The sequence below is a fragment of the Musca vetustissima genome, unplaced genomic scaffold, assembly GCF_032173495.1.
Source record: "Musca vetustissima isolate MV318-11 ecotype Yass unplaced genomic scaffold, APGP_CSIRO_Mvet_v1 utg797, whole genome shotgun sequence".
NCBI lineage: Eukaryota > Metazoa > Arthropoda > Insecta > Diptera > Muscidae > Musca > Musca vetustissima.
Genome location: NW_026878826.1, coordinates 25,795 through 49,402, shown reverse-complemented (window position 1 = coordinate 49,402; position 23,608 = coordinate 25,795). Strand labels below are relative to the sequence as shown.

General features: G+C 35.4%; 2 protein-coding genes across 2 annotated transcripts; one reads left to right on the top strand and one right to left on the bottom strand.

Annotated features, from left to right (window-relative positions):
- Window positions 1–5,203: 5,203 nt before the first annotated feature.
- On the top strand, window positions 5,204–19,569 carry LOC133323601 (zinc carboxypeptidase). Its single transcript, XM_061532517.1, has 6 exons — window positions 5,204–5,371; window positions 5,442–5,578; window positions 17,170–17,548; window positions 18,856–18,949; window positions 19,012–19,308; window positions 19,376–19,569. The coding sequence occupies exons 1-6, from the start codon at window positions 5,204–5,206 to the stop codon at window positions 19,567–19,569; spliced, it is 1,269 nt and encodes a 422-aa protein (XP_061388501.1).
- A 2,034-nt stretch (window positions 19,570–21,603) lies between these two features.
- On the bottom strand, window positions 21,604–22,350 carry LOC133323600 (uncharacterized). The gene is made up of 4 exons (XM_061532516.1): window positions 22,324–22,350; window positions 21,881–22,171; window positions 21,717–21,824; window positions 21,604–21,645 (listed from the first exon to the last, which is right to left on the bottom strand). The coding sequence occupies exons 1-4, from the start codon at window positions 22,348–22,350 to the stop codon at window positions 21,604–21,606; spliced, it is 468 nt and encodes a 155-aa protein (XP_061388500.1).
- Window positions 22,351–23,608: the final 1,258 nt, after the last annotated feature.

Genomic DNA, 23,608 nt, shown 5'->3' with positions numbered 1-23,608 from the left:
CCTCCTACCAATATATATCATTCGATTTACACGAAATTTGGCATAGCGTAATGAATTAGGTTTGCAATGATGTGTGTTTCCTGAGAATCGGTCTAGATTTAGATGTAGCTCTCATATATATTTTCGTCCGATTTAATGCACCAAAGTCCATATATATCTTTCTTACTGAACATAGTAGTTCCTATATATAGTTACGTCAAAGTTATATAGTTTATATAACCTAACCTAAATTTTATTGAAGTCGGTTAAAATTTGGATAGAGCTACCATACATACATATTTTCTCCCGATTTTAAGTAAATAATGCACCAAGAACTCAAACTGTGGCCTATATTCTGTGACAAGTTTCGATGAAATCGGCTTAGATTTCCATATAGCTTTTATAAATATTTTCGCCCATTTTGAAGTAAATGGTGCACCAAACTCCTCATGTTTATCAGATATGTATCCAAATAATCCACACCCGTTGATCCTATTGCAAGAAGCAACTCTATATCTGACCAAATGAAAAATTTAGTATAGGTTGCAGGATGGCATGTTTATGGGTTCAATTTCATTTTACTGATCCTTCAAAACTGCGACGTCTGTTAAGATTCATCTGTTCAATATACCAAAATTGGTGAAGGGTATCATATAGTCGGCCCCGTCCGACTTTATTACTTTTCTTACTGGTTTTTCTGGTACCTTTTTACGGTGCCCTGTTCTGCGTTCAGGTCAACTAAATAATTACGGCCCGCCATGGTGCAGGACATGGGCTATGGATATATATTCCCACCGCCCTGGAACCCGGAATGTCAATTTGTTCAAAAAAATGCAAAATTTTTAAAATATCAACAAAGTACGGAACTATATTCATAAATATCTGAAAATATATTCGTTTCCAAATTACAGCTTCTTCGGTAGCAAAATGAAGCCAAAATATTCAAAATACCAAAAATATTGCTATACTCTTATACTGGGGTTATACCACCAATAGCTCGAAATGCCAAATTAGAACCACTTGGGCTGCAAAATGTGAAAAAACCAGTGAGCGGAGCAGTATAGTCGGACGGGGCCGACCATATGATACCCTACACAACTTCCACGAAAAACTAACTTTCTGTGGATTTATATTCTGAGCTTGGGCAATATTTCGCGATATTTTAACCATCTGGACCAACTAGAGGCCGACAATTATTGCCAATGTTCAGTACAGCCCTCTAATTAGTTGTCCAGATTCCCATCGCTTGTGTTGTGATCTTCTAATTCCCATTGGAGCCTATAGATCGACTCGAAAAAACACAAAAAAATTATAAGCGTTATCCTTGACCATAACTGAAACTTCATGGAACATTTTAAAGCGATCAGGGCTATATTTTCGCCCTCTAGTGTGGTAAAGGGTTACTAAATAATATCTGAATACATAAGCACCTGTAAATGTTTAAGTGCAACTCCCACATCTGAGTACATACGACCATATAATTGGTATCAATGTAAAGGCCAACCACTGCCCTTGGATATACCAACAACTTTTTGGGTCTATGTCCCTCAGGTGTGAATCTATACGCTATAAAATGCAAATTTTGTAATTTTTCACACAAAAGTCAGGGCCATTTGACCCGCTAAATATTGAACGATCCTTATCAAAACAGGCATGCTTATTATTTGGCCCGATCCCCTTCTCTAAGTACAAATTCGGGTCATAATTGTAGTCTCTAGAGCGACCAGAAAAAACGATAAAAATTAAGTATTTGGTCCATTTCATCCCTTAGATATTAACCGATCTTTACCGAGAACAATAGGGTTCTTCATTGGGCAGAACCCATCCTACATGCAAAATTTCGTGAAGATAGGTACATAACTGTGGCCTGTATTGTGTACAAAGTATAATGGACAGACGGACGAACGGACACACATGGCTAGATCGACTCAGCTAGTCGAGATATGACGATCGGTATACTTAAAGTCTAGGACCAATATTTCGCGGCGTTACAAACTCTTGGGGCTGCATAAAGCTATAATACCCTGACAACATAGTTGTGTAGGGTATAAAAACTTTCAAAATAACGAAAAGGGGGCGGTAAGTTTATATGGGACGTTATTAAAACTTGCACTATTATATTCCGTATTCAATACCAAATATTTGCAAAATGTCAAAGCTCCATTATAAATATTCTATTTTAAATATGTCATGCAGAAAGAAAATATAAATATTTAAGACCTTCCATTCAAAAAAAAAATCCTCGACCAATCATCTATCATAGATCTACATTTTGTACTCGTAAGTTCAAATTCCAAAATTATCTCAGTCGTTTTGAAGCGAGCGAGCGATCAAGTCGAGAATCTTGTAAAACTTCGCCAATTCATGTCTGATTTCGTTCTAACGTTTCGTCTAACGTGTCACATCTTTCAAACTTAAATATAGTTCGAATATGGGGAATACTGATCCACTCTTTCTGGTAAATCACAAAAAATGGACAAAATTTTGCTAAAAAAATTAATTTTATATAAGTATTCGATTTGAGCAACTTTTTGTATCCAATTATTTTAAACAAGCCTGCGTAATGATTAAGGAAAGGGTTATTGGTTCATATAGGGAAAATTTTACATATCCAATTTTATCCTAACTTTGCACATCGTAATATTTTTTACAAAACCAACATTAAGCCCGAAAATGGGAACCATTTTTGGTAACTTTCCCGCAAAATGTCAACATTTTGAACATTTCTAAACCAAAAGAATCGAACATTCCGATTTCATGCAAACCTAGATCAAGTGCGAAGATGGGACTCATCGAAAGACACCTCCTGGTACCACTCACACAAAGTGTAAAAATTTAGAAAATTTTAAAATTCTATATGGCGGTATACGATTATATTCAATCTATATATCTGTCGGCAACACTGACTGACACTTTCATACTTGTTTTTATTAAAATAATCTATGTGGAAATACGTTACATTGCAAGCGCTCAAAAAAAAAAAAAAACAGTAAGGAAATTAGTAAAGTCGGACGGGGCCGACTATATGATACCCTTCACTATTATGGGTATATTAAAGAGGACAATTATCATGAAATTGGATGAACTAAAATATGTGATATTTATATAAATGTTAAACGACCTAGATCTATCCATAAACACGTCATTCGTTTGTTACAATGGGAAAGTATGTAAATCGACTTCAAACAAATATCAATAGGTCATCCGTTGGGCTTTGTCTGTATTTTTAGAAAACGCAACTACGTTATTCTCTTCTCAATTTTGTGCAAAATTTGATGTCAATCTGACAAACATGAGGGGTTTGACGCACAATCTACTTCAAAATCGGATGAAAATATATATGGAAGCTATATCCAAATATGAACCGATTTCAACGAAAATTGTCACATGTTAGGTTATACTAATTTCAGAACGTTTTGTTCCTATCAGCCATATATAGGTTCCTTGGTGCGTCAATTACTTAAAATCATTCTATAATATAAGAAAGCTCTACCGATTTTCACGAAACTTGGAACACATCATTCTGGATTGAATTCAGTACACTATGCAACATATTTACATTAAATCGGACGAAAATATATATATATCTAGATCTGAACCGATTTTCACGAAACTCAACACACATCATTCCAGCATCAATTCAGTACGCTATGCCAAATTTGAAAATCGAAAGATATATGTGGACTTTGGTGCACCATTTACATGAAATCGGACGAAACTATATATGGGAGCTATATCTAAATCTGGACCGATTTTCACGAAACTTGGCAGACAACACTCTAGGCTCAATTTAGTACGTCATGCCAAATTTCATGCAAATCGAAAGATATATAGGGACTTTGGTGCACCATTTACATGAAATCGGTCGAAACTATATATGGGAGCTATATCTAAATCTGCACCGATTTTCGCGAAACTTGGCAGACAACACTCTAGGCTCAATTCAGTACGTTATGCCAAATTTAGTGCAAATCGAAAGATATATAGGGACTTTAGTGCACCATTTACATGAAATCGGACGAAACTATATATGGGAGCTATATCTAAATCTGATCCGATTTTCACGAAACTCGGCAGACATCATTCTAGGCCTAATTCAGTACGTCATGCCAAATTTCGTGCAAATCGAAAGATATATAGGGACTTTGGTGCACCATTTACATGAAATCGGTCGAAACTATATATGGGATCTATATCTAAATCTGAACCGATTTTTCCCAATTTCAATAGGGTTCGTCCTTGGGCCAAACAAATGAGCTGTGCCAAATTTCAATCAAATCGGATTGTAAATGCGACCAGTACTTTGTTTACAATTTGACACCAACAGACGGATGGACTCAGAAAGTGATTCTATACATATTCTCAAAAGGAACTATGGGTCTATCTCGTTTCCTTTTGCCTGTTACAAACATATGCACAAAGACATAATACCCTGTACCACAGTGTGGTGAAGGGTATAAAAAATATGGAGAAGTCCCAAAACATAGAAACTTATGTTGGCATATTTTATAAAATTTCCCCAATTTTGAAAGCCATGGAAAGCAACATTTCCAGAATATATTCATGTATGGTACTACCTCCATTAGATGTGTTTTGAAAGTTTAACGACCAGCAGAACATAACACATGTTAATGTTATTTCTTTTTTTTTCATAGTCAATGGTGACTGAGTGTCACTTCAGACAGACACTGACATATTTCCGCCTGTTGTTTGCACACACTCGTACAACAATATTATCAACCGAAGAACAACTGGATATCGAACGCCAGTGGAATTTATAATTTTTAACATTTTGTGCAATGAGAGCTGCACAAATGGAACACCCTCTTAGTGGAAATAAATAAATATATTTATCAATGGTAATTCTCACAAACAGAAGAAAAAGAAAAACGACGCTGGTGTACCTTCGATGCGATTGTGAGTACGCTCCGCTTCGTCCGCTTAATCTAAATTGGGTTAATTTCAAGCACTTGATATTTGCCAATAAATCGGGCGGTGGTGGTGTTGTCATAAAAGATTAAATTCTATAGTGGCTACCGTAATCGCGCTTGTATGCAGGTATGTATATATTTTGTTTATTTCTGATTACTAAAAGCTATAACAATTTAGCCTTCCGAAAGGGAGAAAAATCAGTCAGCAGTTGAACGCAGGTGTGTCAAGATCTTCGGGAAAGTACAAATTGGTGTATTAAATAAAATTGGAAAAATATACCTCCTCTTCCACCATGAAAGGTCTCCGGGAGTTAATTATTTTCATTGGTTTAATTCATTTAATTACTGGCGCTTCTGTAGAGCCACAAAAAGTTCGTTATGACAATTATAAAGTTTACGAAGTTACCATTGAAAATGAGCAGCAATATGAACATTTTCAATCGTTAAATGGTTTGTTTGCGGTAATACTATTTGCAGTTATGCAGAAAGGGTTTATTTATTAATGGATTTTTATTAAAAACTCACACACAGCTTGATTTCTGGAAGGATATTCATCAATTCGGCGAAAACTGTGATGTGATGGTCAAGCCCTCTGAACAATCTGCTTTTGAGGAACGTTTAAACCAGTACAACATTAAATATCGAGTAAAAATTGAGAATGTCCAAAGGTAAGTGGAAAAATTTAATCAGTGAATTTTTTGATCAAATCATTGATGGCATGATAAGAAAGGTAATTATTTCGTAGATGTTTAGGGTCGGATTTGTTCGAAATAAATACCTAAATTTTAATTTATAGGGTGTGTCAACAATAAAATCTGAGACATAACCCTGTCGTACATTCAACTAAATGAAAACTAACTTTTTTTTCAATTAGTAGTGGTTGATAAATCGACTTTTTTACATGGAATCAACTGACTATTTTAACATTGTGATGTCCTACGAAGTAGTCAATTGTCCGAATATGCATTACTTTATTTTTTAACCTAACGTGCAGAAGCTAACTTTTCCCTGATAACGATTTGACTTACAAATAGTTATTTAAAAAAATTAAATGAAAGTGTATTTAAACAAGTACATATATAGCTAACTGCTAAGTTACCTATAAGTTAACTGCTGGATAACTGACTATAAAGTTAGCAGTTAACTTATAGGTAACTTAGCAGTTAGCTATATATTTACTTGTTAACATACACTTTCAGTTAATTTTTTTAAATAACTATTTGTAAGTCAAATCGTTATCAGGGAAAAGTTAGCTTCTGCACGTTAGGTTAAAAAATATTTTGAACATATGCGGTTTAATAATAAAAAGGAAATTAATATTAGTTTTTGGTTTTAAAAATCTTAGTACTACCAAAAAATTAGTTCGCACATTTGATGCTTTACACCCATCACCACTCTGTAGTTAAATTTTTTAAATTAATTATTCGTTTTTGCTAATTTTTTTTGGACGCACTTAGAATGGATACAACGCTTCTTGATTATTTTTAAGGCGTTGCGTAGATCAGCATCTATATCCTCAGAGCCAAGGGATCGGCAGGCATCTGTTTAAATGATGAATGTGTATGAAAATGTGTATTTGTATGATTTTGGATTTAAATTATATATATATATATATTTATACCCTTCACCACACTGTGGTACAGGGTATTATGTCTTTGTGCATATGTTTGTAACAGGCAAAAGGAAACGAGATAAACACATGGTTCCTTTTGAGAATATGCATAGAATTACTTTCTGAGTTGATTTACGCATGTCCGTCTGTCTGTCCGTCCATGTATTTTTGTGAACAAAGTACATGTCGCATTTATGATCCGATTTCTATTGAAATTGGGAAAAATCGGTTCAGATTTATATATAGCTCCCATATATATTTTCGTCCGATTTAATGTAAACGGTCCCTATATATATTTCGATTTGTACGAAATTTGATACAGCGTAATGAATTGGGTGTAGAATGATGTGTGTAAAGTTTCCTGAAAATCTATTCAGATTTGGATATAGCTCCTATATATATTTTCGTCCGATTTAATGTAAATGGTGTACCAAAGTCCCTATATATCTTTCGATTTGCACGAAATTTGGCACAGCGTAATGAATTAGGTCTAGAATGATGTGTGTTAAGTTTCCTGAAAATCGGTTCAGATTTGGATATAGCTCCCATATATATTTTCGTCCGATTTAAGGTAAATGATGTACCAAAGTCCCTATATATCTTTCGGTTTGCACGAAATTTGGCACAGCGTAATGAATTAGGTCTAGAATGATGTGTGTTAAGTTTCCAGAAAATCGGTTCAGATTTGATATAGATATATATATTTTCGCTCCCTTTATATATATTTGGCATAGCGTACTGGATTGAGTCTAAATGATGTTGAGTTTCGGGAAAATCGGTTTATTTCGACATCTCTCCCATATATATTTTCGTCCGATTTTATGTAAATGGTGCACCAAGGTCCTTCGATTTGCACAAAATTTGGCATAGCGTACTGAATTAAGTCTAGAAGGATGTGTGTTAATTTTCGCGAAAACCGGTTCAGATTAAATATAGGTGGCACATATAGATTGTATTTTTAACAACGCGGCGTACCGAATAGCGTGTATAAATTTTGCTATAAATCGTTTCCATAAATTTTCCCCATATTAAAATTAGGATAGTTTGGAGAAAGAGGGAACATAGGCATGCAATTGTTAGGATACATATGTACAATATACCCAAAGTGGTGAAGGGTATCATATAGTCGGCCCAGGCCGACTTTACTATTTTCCTTACTGGTTTCAAATGAGGACTTACCTGTTAAAATACCATAAAAATAAGGAAAGTCCTTCAAACGCTTTTTTCCATGAATTCCCTCTAAATTGATGCCCATGTACAAATTATTTGCCATTATCCCTGTTTTTGGCAAACGTTTTCATTGCATTTATCTGTGGAGTAAAAATAAATGATTTTATAAACAAAATCAGAAATGTTATTAGGAAACTTACGTAATCGTTACGATTATTTTCATTTATAGTGTAACTTAGTTCAGTTAATTTATTAATGGAATCCAAGGGGAATGTAGAGGCCAAATTATTTTGAGTTACCTCCTGATATAAAATTCTTTCTGATAACACTTTGTGTTCAGAAAGGGCTTTCATATTTTTTTCATTTTGTTTAAAAATAGTTTCTGTAAATAGAGAATAATAATCATATAAAATATAAACAAAATGAATATATTTGTAATTAGCTACGACTCGTGAAAAAAATACATTTTTAATATCGATTTGAATGGTATTGAAAGTAATTACCTTGAAGATTTTGTATTGAATATAAACAAGGGTAAACACAAAATTTTACATAAATATATTGGCTTTTGGAAATTATTTTTGCTTATTTTTCTTACTGTTAATTTGTTTAAACTGCTATTCAAAATGTTTGGCACAATTTTTCTGATCTTATTCTGATCTGCAATGTAATATATTATTTATTAACAAAAACATGTTGGTGTGATGCTTACTTACAAGTTGCTACGGGTTTTAGGCCAGGAGTTTTTCGATTTATTTGGGGGAGTGACATCTAGATAATTAAATGTTGATATTTTGTAAATTTTAAAATATATTCGTAGATTTTTTATTTTTGAATGTGGTTGTTTGAACATCTTATCATTGGCAGTGATGCAAAAGTGGTACTAAGAGATACTTGTTCTCAAATGCAAATCCTGCAAATTTCAACTCAATGTCTTCAATGTTAAAAAGTGCCCAAAACATCAGCTGAATTAAATGGCTCCTAAAAAAAGCTCTCAATATTTAGAAATCGACGACCCACTACTGACACCGGGGTAGTTAATGAGAAACCAGTAATTTCAAATGGTATAAATGGTTTGATGGCGCAAAAATTGTTAGGGCAAATAGATGAAAAAAATATTCATTTGTTTCAACGCTAACAATGACCCCGTTTTTTGTTTTTCATTTTCACTTCTTTTTTTTGTACTAATATGAATTTGTTGAAAATTTTTGAAGGTTTTTTACAATTTTTTTCAATTTTTGGAGATAATTTTCAAAGGGGTAACAGGAAAAATTTTGAATTGATCCAAATACTTACGCACATTCAGTTATATGCAACATATTATGTACATTGTATGATATGCTGTCTTCCAGTCCAAAGTGAACTTGCGCATTTTCCAAATTTTTTTTCATATGTTCTTGGACAAGGCAGCATTCTGGTAGCACAATGAAGTAGAAGGAATTCATAATACAGGTCTTCGTGAACCCTGTCCTTTAAAACCAGGACACCTGTATAAAATAAAAATTGACGGAACTTGTATAAATAAGAATTGACGGAATTCTCGCGAATGTCTTGAAAATTCTCTTGGAGTATATTGTGTTAAGGATTTTAAGTGATTAGAAATATCGCTTTTAACTTGTTTGGTGATTTTAAAGTTTGTTTTATCCGTATATAATCGAACCAGCATTTTCTTTACAACACCAAGGTCAATCAGATCCATTGGGTCAAGGGGAACTTGTGTTATCATATCAAGCTCAAGCACTTGAAAGGGCGATTGTTTTGATCGAAATTTAATTTGGTGATGATTGTTTTAAAATCATCATCAGTTATAAGTTCACGTGAAGCCGAAGAATATGTAAGCACATTCCCAATTTTGTTCCCGATTTGAGTAAATCTCGAACATCCGTGTGATGAAGTGTGGCCAACTATACCACAAGTGAAAGCTTTAGCTGGAGTATAACAAATCAGGTCCCTTATTCCGAATGTCACAACTTTATTATGTATATATAACCCAGTATCAATTAATTCCGTAACAAGATCACTCAGATAACTTGTTATGTCATGCGGTTTTTGCTTGCCGACATAAATTCCAAGAGGAAAAACAGATTTCGGGACAATTGGCCATAATTGAGTTCTGGAGCTTTTAAACGACAACAGGCCATCAATATTTATATCTAGAAGTATTTTTCCGCAATCATATAAAATGCTTGAGACCCTTAATAACTCAAACACGGAGGCTCTGATCTCAAACACAATTTTTGTCGTTTTTTAATAAAAGCGTTTGCACTAGAGGGCAGATTCAAATTTTCCTCAATCAAAATTTTTAGCAGATTTTGAAAACAATCTCGGGATGGCTTGTGTTTAAAATACCATTCACTCAACCTGACTATAATCTTCACTTGTGCTTGGTAAGTCATCGCTTGGGCTAATTGATTGGAAATCTGCAACATTCCTGGATGTTAGTTTTGCGATGTACAAAATTCTTTCCCTTTTATAAAGCCACCTCAAATGTCGTTTACTCGCACTTCTCATGTTTCTTTTTTTCTTCTGTATTAAAAAAAAACCAGTAAGGAAAGTAGTAAAGTCGGCCTGGGCCGTCTATATGATACCCTTCACCACTTTGGGTGTGTTGTACATATGTATCCTAAAAATTGCATGCCTATGTTCCCTCTTTCTCCAACCTACCCTAACTTTAATATGGGGAAAATTTATGGAAACGATTTATAGCAAAATTTATACACCCTATTCGGTACGCCGCGTTGTTAAAAATACAATCTATATGTGCGAGCTATATTTAATCTGAACCGGTTTTCACGAAAATTAACACACATCCTTCTAGACTTAATTCAGTACGCTATGCCAAATTTTGTGCAAATCGAAGGACCTTGGTGCACCATTTACATAAAATCGGACGAAAATATATATGGGAGAGATGTCGAAATCTAAACCGATTTTCCCGAAACTCACCACTCATCATTCTAGACTCAATCCAGTACGCTATGCCAAATTTCGTGCAAATCGGAGGATATAAAGGGGCTTTGGTACACCATTTACCTAAAATCGGACTAAAATATATATGGGAGCTATATCTAAATCTGAACCGATTTTCACAAAATTTAACACACATCGTTCTAGACTTAATTCAGTACGCTATGCTAAATTTCGTGCAAATCGAAGTATATATAGAGACTTTGGTACACCATTTACCTAAAATCGGACTAAAATATATATGGGAGCTATATCTAAATCTGAACCGATTTTCACAAAATTTAACACACATCGTTCTAGACTTAATTCAGTACGCTATGCTAAATTTCGTGCAAATCGAAGTATATATAGAGACTTTGGTACACCATTTACTTTAAATCGGACGAAAATATATATGGGAGCTATATCCAAATCTGAACCGATTTTCTCGAAACTTAACACACATCATTCTAGACCTAATTTATTACGCTGTGCCAAATTTCGTGCAAATCGAAAGATATATAGGGACTTTGGTACACCATTTACCTTAAATCGGACGAAAATATATATGGGAGCTATATCCAAATCTGAATAGATTTTCAGGAAACTTTACACACATCATTCTAGACCCAATTCATTACGCTGTATCAAATTTCGTACAAATCGAAATATATATAGGGACCGTTTACATTAAATCGGACGAAAATATATGTGGGAGCTATATCTAAATCTGAACCGATTTTTCCCAATTTCTATAGGGTTCATCCTTGGACCAAATAAGTCACCTATGCCAAATTTCATCCAAATCGGATCATAAATGCGACCTATACTTTGTTCACAAAAATACATGGACGGACAGACGGACGGACGGACGGACATGCGTAAATCAACTCAGAAAGTAATTCTATGCATATTCTCAAAAGGAACCATGTGTCTATCTCGTTTCCTTTTGCCTGTTACAAACATATGCACAAAGACATAATACCCTGTACCACAGTGTGGTGAAGGGTATAAAAATTGTGTGTTCAAACAACCACATTACATTTAACCATATTATTTATTACATTTAATTATAAACTCACTGTAAAACTTTAGATAATATCACAACACTTTATAAACAAACGACTTTCAATCGACAAATTAAACGCGGGATTTGGTTACAAAATTACACTTCCAAGGCATAAATTAAAATTGACGCCGTTTAAAATTATACCAGCTAACTTTGAATTGTTTTTTTTTTTTTTTTAGTTAGCTACTCATTTGACGACAGGGAATATATTGAAAAATACAAAAATAAAACCAGTGAGCGGAGCATTATATTCGGACGGGCCGACCATACGATACCCTACACAACTACCACGGAACTCAAATTTTCTGCGGATGTTTATTCCGAGCCTGGGCAATACTTGGTGATATTGGCATCCTCTTGCCCGATTAGAGGTAAACACCACCTCTTCCTCACACTGACATATTTTCCGAATATTACGAGTATTCAGTACAGCTATTGTCCAGATTACCTTCAACGTGGGTTGTGTTGTGATGTTCGGCTTTCATTTGTGGTCTATATATCGACTCGAAAATAACACAAACAATTAAGTTTTCGGTCCACATCAGTCCAAAATTATTATCTGATCATCACCACAAATTATAGGCGTTGTCCTTGACCATAACTGGAACCTTATGGAACATTTCAAAGCGATCAGCGCTATAGTTCCGCGCTCTGGAGTGATAATGGGTTACTAAATAATATACGAATACGGAGATACCTGCAAATATTTAGGTGTAACTCCCACATCCGAGCACATACATCAATATAATTGGTATTAATTTAAAGGTCAACCACTACTCTTGGATATAATATCAACTTCTCGGATCTATGTCATTCAGGGGTAAATATATACGCTATAGAATACAAATTTTGTCATTTTTCACACAAAAGTCAGGGTCCATTTGACCCGCTAAATATTGACCGATCTTTATGAAAGCAGGCATGCTTATCCCCTTCTCCATGCAAAATTTCACGATGTTCGGGCCATTTATTACACTTAATTATAAACCGACAAAAATTTAGATTTGGTATCATCCCCTAAATATTAACCAAAAACATTGGCCAAAACCCATCCTACATGCAAAATTTCGTGAATATTGGTCCATAACTGTGACCTGTATCGTGTTTACAAAAATAACACAGGCATAAATTAAAATTGACGCCGTTTAAAATTATACCAGCTAACTTTAAATTGTTTTTTTTTTTAGTTAGCTACTCATTTGACGACAGGGAATATATTGAAAAATACAAAAAAAAAACCTCCATAATAGGTATACTGTCATTTACATGAAATAAAATTTTTAAGGCAACGTGGAACTACTACTACAGCAATTGATTTTGAGAAGTGTGGTTAAAAATGTGGATATAACGGGCGGGATATTAAAAAATAATTTTATTTCCCACACAACTATGTTGTCAAGGTAATATATCTTTGTGCATACCTAAGAGTTTTATAACGCCGCGAAATATTATTCCTTCTTTACCGATCATATATCATACATCGACTAGCTTAGTCGATCTGGACTGTGCATGAAGATCTGCTAGTATTCTTCTTCCTATAGAAGAGCTGCAAGCATTTTTCTTCCCGTGGAGAGCTGCAAGAATTTTTCTTCCTGTGTAAGAGCTGCAGTTATTCTTCTTCTTCGTATGGAAGAGTTGCAGGTATTTTTCTTCCTATAGGAGAGCTGGAGTTATTCTTCCCTTAGGAGAGCTTCTAGTATTTTTTTTTCCTGTGGAAGAGCTGCAGGTATTCTTCTTCCTATTGAAGAGATTCAGATATTTTTCTTCCTATAGGAGAGCTGGAGGTATTCTTCCTTTAGGAGAGCTGCATATATTTTTCTACCGTCTGTCCAAAGAAGACCCGTATTGTTTTTGGTAATGATCGTTTAATATTTAGGGAATGAAATGGCCCGAAAACTTTATTTTTGTCTGTTTTTCTTGTCGCTGTAAAGGTCACAATTATGACCTGAAACCCACGAAATTTTACCCCAGGATAAGCATGGTTGTTTTGATGAAGATCGGTCAATATTTAGCGGGTCAATTGGAACCCAGATTTTTGTGTGAAAAATGGCAAAATTTGTATATTATGTTCTATCTTCACGGATGTGGAAGTTTTAATTAAATGCTTATGATATTTGTAATTAAGTACATTCTTATATTGCTTGATATTACCATTACTCTACTAAAGAGCGGAAACGTCGCGCTAATTGCTTTGAAATTTTACAAGAAGTTTTGGGTTGTGGTCAAGGACGACGCCTATAATTTTCATGCAATGAACCGAAAACTTTATTTTTGTCCGATTTTCTATACGCTCTAGGGGACATTATTATATGCAGAACATCACATATTTCACACTATGAAGGAGATCTGAGTAAATTGTTAGAAAGGTGGTTCAGTTGATGGTCACTAATATTCCGATGGTCAATTAAACCAAAACCTAAAGTGACCAACTTATTATTTTATGCCGTTAATCGGCCAAAAGAGTGCAAATATCGCGAAATATTTTCCAGGCTCAGAATATAGAACCGTAAACAGTTAGATTTTCTTTGTAGTTGTTTAGGGTATGGGTGCTTACCTTAAAATTTGGCAAATGTTGATCATCTTATCTAGGAAGATTTGCAAAATTAAAGCAAATTCAGTGCTCTCAAAAATTTAGAAAAATAGGTGTACGGTTATGGGTGTTATACGCAAACGTGATCCCATATAACCCATCTTTAAATTTCCCCCCTTTTATAGCATTTTACGCTGATTAAGAATCTGGAACTATTATTTCAACGAGTTACAGAATTTTGAACCTAATAATTATTTAATGTTTCACACACGATTTGAAACTCCGTTTAAATAATAAACAAGTGAAAAAGCGTTAAGTTCGGCCGGGTCGAACTTTGGATGCCCTCCACCATAGATACAGACAGGTACTTGAAATAAATATATAGGAAAGATACCAAAAAGTGGACCTATATCAGCATTTCTAAAAACTGGATTATGTAAACCATAATACAAATTTCAAAAATGTTTAATGGATAATTGTACCCACAGCCTTATGGCTAATGAGGGTGTATACACTTTAACACGGTGAAAATGAGCCTCATCGAAATATTGGTTCTAGACCCCATGTTTCTTTGGACCAAATCCGTTTCAGAAAATTTAGAATTCATCCAAACTTTGCTCATTTTATTATTTCTTCCAAACTTAGTTCAAGTTCGAAGATGGGGAATATCGGTCCACTCCTTCTGGAACCTTTACACAGGGGCTAGGTCGAAATGAGGCCATAGTTTATTATCGAACCTTAAGTTCTAATTTTTTAACTCCCTATCCTCCGCAGGTGAAATGATTACAACAGAGACTTAGAACGAAACTCAAAACCCGGAACAAATCAGATAACTATTTTAATATAAAAAGGGGGTTATATGGGGACTACCCCGAAAAAGGGGCGAGCGATCAAAAAGGTACCTTTATATGGGTGCTACCAGAAAAAGTGGACCTATATTTATCATTTTTAGTTGAGTGGACCTATATCTATCATTTTTAGTACCCCATTGTACCAAATTTGAGCGAATTCGGTTGAAAAATGCGCTCAAGAACCATAAAAATACCGAAAATTGGGGGTACCCTTATATGGAAGCTTTGCCTAAACGTGGACCAAAAAAGCCCATCTTCGAACTTGACCTGCCTGCAGACAAACGACTCTATGCAAAATTTTGGCGATCTATCTCAATTCGTTTAGACGCTAGAGTGATTACAACAGACAGACGGACATGGCTATATCGTCATAGAATTTAACGCTGATCAAGAATCTGTATACTTTATAGGGTCGGAAATGATTATTTCGATGAGTTACAAAAGGAGATGGTATAAAAAATTGTATAATTGAAAACGAAGTTACTTCCAAAAGGTCATGTTTATTTAAAAAACGACTCCGCTTAATTGAAACAAATATTTGCGGTGCGTTTTGGCAAAGTTAATTTTAAGTGGTGACTACTTTTAGGAATATTGGCTGATAAATCCGGATTATTTTTGAGCATATTTTGACTAAATTAAAAGGCAGGAGCTGGACTCCAATATTAAACCTATTGGGAAGAAAATTGTTTTTTATACCCTACACAACTATGTTGTCAGGGTATTATAGCTTTGTGTAGCTTCAAAAGTTTGTAACGCCGCGAAATATTGGTCGTAGACCCACCTTTAAGTATACCGATCGTCATATCTCGACTAGCTGAGTCGATCTAGACATGTGTGTCCTCCCGTCTGTCCATTATAATTTGTAAACACAATACAGGCCACAGTTATGGACCAAACTTCACGAAATTGCATGTAGGATGGGTTCTGGCCAATAAAGACCCCTATTGTTTTTGGAAAAGATCGGTTAATATTTAGGGAATGAAATGGACCAAAAACTTTTTGTTTGTCGGTTTTTCTGGTCGCTCCACAAGCCGTAATTATGGCCCAAACACCGCGAATTAGCTTGTTTTGATAAAGATCGGTCAATATTTAGCGGGTCAAATGGACCCTGACTTTTGTGTGAAAAATTACAAAATTTGTATTCTATAGCGTATATATTTACCACTGAATATCAACGACCCGAGAAGTTGATAGCATATCCAAGAGGATTGGGTGACCTTTAAATTGATACTAATTATATGGTCGTATGTACTCAGATGTGGGAGGTACTCTTAAATATTTACAGGTGCTTACGTACTGAGATATTATTTAGTAACCCACTACCACACTAGGGGGCGGAAATATAGCGCTGATCGATTTGAAATTTTCAATGAGGATCCAGTTATGGTCAGGGATATCGGCTATAAATTTTGGTGAAAATCAGATACGAATTTTGAGATGAAGTGGACCGAAAACTTAATTATCATCCAAACAATTATAATCCGAACATCACAACACAATCCACGGTGAAGGGAATCTGGACAATTAATTAGAAGGGCTGTACTCAATATTGGGAATATTCGGAAAATATGTCAGTGTAAGGAAGAGGTGCTGTCGATCTTTAATCGGGCAAGAGGGTGCAACTATCACGAAATATTGCCCATGCTCAGAATAAACGTCGGCAGAAAGTTAGAGTTCCGTGGTAGTTGTGTAGGGTATCGTATGGTCGGCCCCGTCCGACTATACTGCTCGGCTCACTGGTTTATTATTACAGTTTAGCCAGCAAATACGACGACAATTATACAGCCAATATGTCAGGGGATTATTTGGTCAATACCGGAATAAATATTGTACCAAAATAACAAGATAAAAAGACTTACTGAAGAAGCCGAAATTGATGAATGTTTTTCACAAATGAAAGACCTCTACACAAACGTTTTCAATATTGGCCTATATATGAGCATGTTCGATATTTCATATTCGCAGCGGATTCAAAATCGTATGGAATTTTTTTATTACCTATATAACTCTCTTTAGAATGACTTCCTTGTTTCTTATACATCCTATTATTTTTACTACTATTTTTCAATATTTCATTTCAGTTTAATTGATAACGAACAACCCAAAAGTAGATCATATGGTTTTGATTGGGAGAATTTCCATACACTAGATGAAATTAATGCATGGTTAGGTGAAATTGCTGAACATTACCCCGATGTTGTGACACCTTTCGATATTGGTCGCTCCTATGAAGGACGTTTGATCAAAGGTATTAAAATTTCCCATAAACCTGGTAACAAAGCCGTCTTCATTGAATCGAATATTCATGCACGTGAATGGATTACATCGGCCACCATCACATATGTCATTGATGAATTACTGACTTCACGCAATCCTGGTGTACGAAAAATGGCCGAGAGTGTTGATTGGTGGATAATTCCCGTATTGAATGTTGATGGGTTTGTTCACTCACATGAAGTGGTAAGTAAGGGCGGAAATGGGATATATAAGTAATTATACCCTTCACCACACTGTGGTACAGGGTATTATGTCTTTGTGCATATGTTTGTAACAGGCAAAAGGAATCGAGATAGACCCATGGTTCCTTTTGAGAATATGCATAGAATCACTTTCTGAGTCGATTTATGCATGTCCGTCTGTCCGTCCGTCCGTCTGTCCGTCCGTCTGTCCATGTATTTTTGTTAACAAAGTACAGGTCGCATTTATGATCCGATTTGGATGAAATTTGGCACAGTTCACTTATTTGGCCCAAGGACGAAACCTATTGAAATTGGAGAAAATCGGTTCAGATTTAGACATAGCTCCCATATATAGTTTCGCCCGATTTAATGTAAATGGTGTACCAAAGCCCCTATATGTCCTTCGATTTGCACGAAAGTTGGCATTGCGTACTGGAATGAGTCTAGAATGATGTGTGTAAAATTTCATGAAAATCGGTTCAGATTTAGATATAGCTCCCATATATAGTTTCCTCCGATTTCATATATAAATGGTGCACCAAAGTCGATATATATCTTTCGATTTGCACAAAATTTGGCATAACGTACTGAAATGAGCCTAGAGAGATGTCTGCCAAGTTTCGTGAAAATCGGTCCAGATTTCTATATAGCTTCCGTATATAGTTTCGTCCGATTTCATGTAAATGGTGCACCAAAGTCGCTATATATCTTTCGATTCGCACGAAATTTGGTTTAACGTACTGAAGTGAGCCTAGAGTGATGTCTGCTTTTTTTCGTGAAAATCGGTCCAGATTTAGATATAGCTCCCTTTTATTATAGATTGATTTTAAGTAACGCACCAAGGATTTTAAGTGACGCTGCAAGGAACCAATAGGTTGAAAGGAACAAAACGTTCTGAAATTACTATAACCTAACCTGTGACATGTTTGTTTTAAATCGCTTAATATTTGGGTAGAGCTTCCATATATATTTTCGCCCGATGTTAAGTAAATTGGGCATCAAACTCCTCATGTAGTCAGATTGACATCAAATTTTGCACAACTTACAAAATTGAGCATAGAATTACGTAGTTGCGTTTTCTAGAAGTACAGACATAGCCCAGTATTTGTTTGAAGTCGATTTACATACTTTATGGATAGATCTATGTAGATTCAAATTTAGATAAATATCACATATTTTATTTCATCCAATTTCATGTTAATAGTCCTGTTCAATATACCCATAGTGGTGAAGGGTATCATATAGTCGGCCCCGTCCGACTTTACTACTTTCCTTACTGGTTTTAATGTTGAAATTCTCCATTTGCAGAATCGCATGTGGCGTAAATCTAGATTACCCTCAGATCCAACTGGCAAATGCATTGGTACTGATATGAATCGCAACTTTAATTTCCTGTGGATGTGTATGTATTATGAAATATTATTCGCCGATTTAAATAATATTTAAAATTAATTTTCCCAACAGATGCCGGTGCTTCTGATGATCCATGCTCAGAAACCTATGCCGGTCCCTATGCTGAATCGGATCCCGAAATTAAACAAATGGTACAGTTCATCAACAACACCATTCCCGAGGATACAATTAAAATTTATATTTCATTGCATTCCTATGGTCAATATGTTCTATCGCCTTGGGGTCACACTGACACCGAAGTACCCGAACATTATGGTCAAATGATGCATGTAGCCAAGGGTTTTGCTGATGCCCTGTACCGTCGTTATAATACGGTATTCACTTATGGTTCCAGTGCCCAAACACTTTGTAAGTTAATGCTTATCAGTATCTGAAAATAAAATTTGCCTAACGCTTTTGTTTTGTGGTTTTACAGATAAGGTATCTGGCTCTGGCAAGGAATGGGCCTATGGTGTCAAGGGCATTCCAATTCCATATACCATAGAATTGCGTGATAAGGGTGAACTTGGTTTCATTTTACCTCCAGAAATGATTTTGCCAGTGGCCAAAGAAGTTTTGGATGGTTTTGTTGGCATGATTGCCGCCGCTAAGGAGATTGATATTATTTAAATTTTGTTTAATTGAGAAAAAATAAATAGCGGATATTCCTTGGAAATTGGAAATATTAGAGATTGTACAATTACCGTTTTCGGGACGTATGGGTACTTAGCGCATGAGGGGCTGGAAGGAACTACATGTAAACTGGGACAAATCTGTGTATTGTGTGAGAAAGATGACTAGGTCAGCAAGTTCAATGAGCAGCGTCAATAACTTGTCGCAAAGTGCTATGTTGCGAAAAGTTATGAGACTTAGTAGGCGCTTCCAAAGAGCCAGGTGAACCAATCCGGAAGATTTAGGCACAATTCCTTGCTGCTCTTGGGACGTACAAAGACGAGCTGTCTAGGAGTAAAGAATACAATTGGAGGTGATTTGTACAGAACAATAGAGAAGATATGTGGGGTATTGTATACCGTGTGCGGTAAGCCGTTTCGTATCAGTTCCACCACAACTACCCCAGGGTGGGGGTAGAGCGTAGGGCTTTTGTTGGGAATCTTCCGGATTCGAGATTGGATCGTATTGAAGTTGTGGACAGTGTCTGCCGGGTTAGAAATGGAAAATCATCAGGTATGAATGGATGGTTTGAAAGATCATCAAGATGTTGCATCGAAGGCACGCCCTTGTATCAGTTCGGTTTACCGAGGCTATAGGCATCGTGGACGCGTGTTGACATGAGCTAGATAGCCTCTGCGGGTCTAAATTTAATGTGTTCCCAACATATTTGTGGTTTTCAATGGCACATTTGACTTCTTAGGGGTTAGCGTGCCCACTAGGTTGTCAAAGATCGGGTGCCGGGAGATTGCTCTTTGGGCGAAATATTTCAGAGATAGGAAGGCATGTGTCGTGGGTGTCAGTGCATCGGTTTGGAGGGATGTGCAGCGTGGTTGCCCCACAGGGGTCCATTTGTTTTCCATCTATATGGAAGCTCGTGATTGATCCTCTTTTGCGGAAGCTAGCTACCTCCTTCAAAGTTTGTGCTTATGCCGACGACTTGCCGTCCTTCGTGAAGTATCTCCGAATAATGGTGTCTCGGAGGTTGACTTTCCTTGCTTACTATGATCGGTTGATAGAGAAGCTGACAAATGTCTTTGGGACCGTCAAGCGTTTTTTGCGCACTGATCTGATGTGTTGCTTGTTGCCTTTATAACTCATGGTTCGCTTATATGGTAAGCGAACGTCCTGTCATGTTAGCATGTTTGCGTTCCAAGTGTTCCGATCTTGAAGACGATCGGACCCTTAATTGTATAAGTAGTTTCACTTGTGAAGCGTTTAGGACAAGAACAGTACTTGAGGAAGCGTTTTTTTTTGCGCACTGATCTGATGTGTTGTTTGTTGCCTTTATAACTCATGGTTCGCTTATATGGTAAGCGACCGTCCTGTCATGTTTGCCAGCGTGCCACATTGTTTCAACAAATGCGTTCCAAGTGCTCCGATCTTGAAGACGATCGAAGCGTCTTGAAGCGTTTAGGACAAGAACAGTACCTAGCGAAGGTGTTATTCGTGTATAACCTCCTCGCATGAGAGCTTGACAGGGCGGTGGTGGGTCCTGATGCGGCTTCACGCGTCACTTTTGAAATGTTCAAGTTACTAGTCCAACCTGAGTGTCTTTAGTTTACTATTTAGTTTTCTCTTGGTATATCCGTATTTTGATTTTTCACCTCAAGGTGGTAATTCCTTGTGACTCCGATCAGGCCAACATTGATGCAATACCTCATAGTAGATCGAGGATTCACTTTGTAATATGGCTATGTTAAATCTTCTGGGCCTGTTAGCGGGTTCGCCGGGGCCACTCAGCTGAAATTGATTTTAAATAGTGACGAAATAACTCCAATTCCCCCTTAAAAAATAACATCCGATCAATTATTTCAAAATAATTAATTCCCAATGAAATAACACAGTTTATTGCAAAATCTAGCAGCTGCAGATCACATTTCTACTCAGCTTTTCTTCGGAATATATATATTAATTGAAAACGATGACTTCTTTTACATTATAGGGGTGGACTATTCCTAATCGGTGTCCATTACATAAATTACAAACAAAATTTTATTTGGAAACTTCTACTTCAAGGTTTATACACGATTTTCCCTAAAAAACAAAAACAAACAAAAATCGATAAATTGTATATAAAAACTTTTGGAGGAATTCAAATAACTTACTGTATCATGTGTTATATCGGTATGTATGGAAATGACGCCACGGGCCAGACCAAGCAATGATTTAAATTGGGTTATGTCCATTTTCTTATCATTTGCACATATTTTACCCTGAAATAAAGGATAAGCAAATTAATCAATTGAATCCCGATTTTATTGTAACCTACCTCTTCAACGGGACATGACGTGGGTGCACCAAATATTTCCATATATTTCTTAATATTATCTGGAGCTTGTCCTACCAGGTTGCAGGTATCAGCTTTACCTTCTTTGACAACAACGCCATCTTTGATAACTTTGTACTTAGCCACAGCGGTTTTGAAAGCTTTATTCACAATACAACCGGTCGGTATGAATTCACATTTCTTATTCAATTTAAGAGTAAATTCGGGATCTGCAGCTACAACAGGATCATCAACACAATTTTCGGTTTTTAAAACTTTAACTTTGTAACCGTTCTGAAAATATTATAATTAATTAAATTTTATTTAAAGAAAGAAATGCATCAAACATTCTTCTGATTTTTTTAATTTTGGTTAACAAGTAAAATAAAATTTTTTTTGTGTAATTTCTATATCGAAAAATTACATAAAATGTTACTGTTACTTACACAAGCCAATGTCACATCCAACACCATTCCAAAGATTAACAAATTTAGAATTATTTTTGACCACATGTTCGCGTTTCGAAATGAAAAAAAAATATTACTTTTATTTTTAGGAAAATTCGAAAACGTTTAGCCATATCATTGCTGTGCTGAACTTTATATACCGAAAATGTTCAATGCCATTCGGGTAATTAAAAATAAAAATGTATCCAAAATTATTCGCTTCATTAAATAAACTTTAGTAAAGACTACCAACAGATCAAATTTCCACTAGCTGAAGCTCTCATAAATATTTTAGTTAAATGTACCATGAAACATGTTTGTATGTATGTATGTTTGATAATCTAATATTTAATGACAGTTAATAGTTGTAATTATAGTTTGATAATTGATTTACCCAGACATGTTTAAACGGTGAGTGGAATCTATGCGTTAAGTAAACTTTAATATTACGACAATGATCAAAATTTATAAAAAAAAACTTTCAAAAGATGAATTTAATTTAATATATTAATATATATATTATATATATATATATATATATATATATATTTGGTATTTGGCTGTAATTTAATGTTCGCCCAAGCTTCCAAATATCCCCCAAATAATAGTACATAACCTTTTCGGATGGTGTGGGGTATTTGAGAACGTTTTAAACCCTACGGTCAATAACCAAAAAAATATACGTAGATCAATAACCGTGGTACATTTGTATCCATCCAAAGATAGCTCTGTAACACATTAAAAAATTGGACTATCGTGAGGTTTTTTGTTTTAAATTAGTCTATGCGGATCTGGTCTAGATGTAGAAACTCAAAATTATATATACATTAAAATAATATATATTTAAATCCATGCTTAAATGATAATCTATCTAAAACAATCGTAGTAAATTCGTTATAGCTTTCGAATGGGTTAAGCTTTTTTAGTTATTTATTTTTTATTATTGGGATCTTAATTAGGTGTTCCTCAACCCCTCTGCAAATTTTTGTGGCCCTAGACAACATGGGGCCATCGGGGCGACTCGTGGAAGTCAGAAACTACCCTGGTTTCATGTGGTGTAACATCTCCCTACCAAAAATTAGTATATATCCATTGCCATTGTAGTATCATATATCATTCATAGTATATTTCATTCCGAGGTATTGAAGGGTAAAATACATTTTTGCGGAAACATTTCTATTAAGGACCAAGTTTTGATAATGCTCCAACTTACAGGTCCCGCCCCATTTTTATACCCTTCACCACACTGTGGTACAGGGTATTATGTCTTTGTGCATATGTTTGT

Excerpts from the sequence above, each read along its gene's own strand:
- LOC133323601 (XM_061532517.1), top strand. The coding sequence starts at position 5,204 with ATGAAAGGTCTCCGGGAGTTAATTATTTTCATTGGTTTAATTCATTTA. Across the intron at positions 5,579-17,169 it reads AAAATTGAGAATGTCCAAAG|TTTAATTGATAACGAACAAC; the intron begins GTAAGTGGAAAA and ends ATTTCATTTCAG. Across the intron at positions 17,549-18,855 it reads TTGTTCACTCACATGAAGTG|AATCGCATGTGGCGTAAATC; the intron begins GTAAGTAAGGGC and ends CTCCATTTGCAG.
- LOC133323600 (XM_061532516.1), bottom strand. The coding sequence starts at position 22,350 with ATGGTGTTGGATGTGACATTGGCTTGT. Across the intron at positions 22,172-22,323 it reads TGGATGTGACATTGGCTTGT|AACGGTTACAAAGTTAAAGT; the intron begins GTAAGTAACAGT and ends TAATATTTTCAG. Across the intron at positions 21,646-21,716 it reads CCGATATAACACATGATACA|GGAAAATCGTGTATAAACCT; the intron begins GTAAGTTATTTG and ends TTTGTTTTTTAG.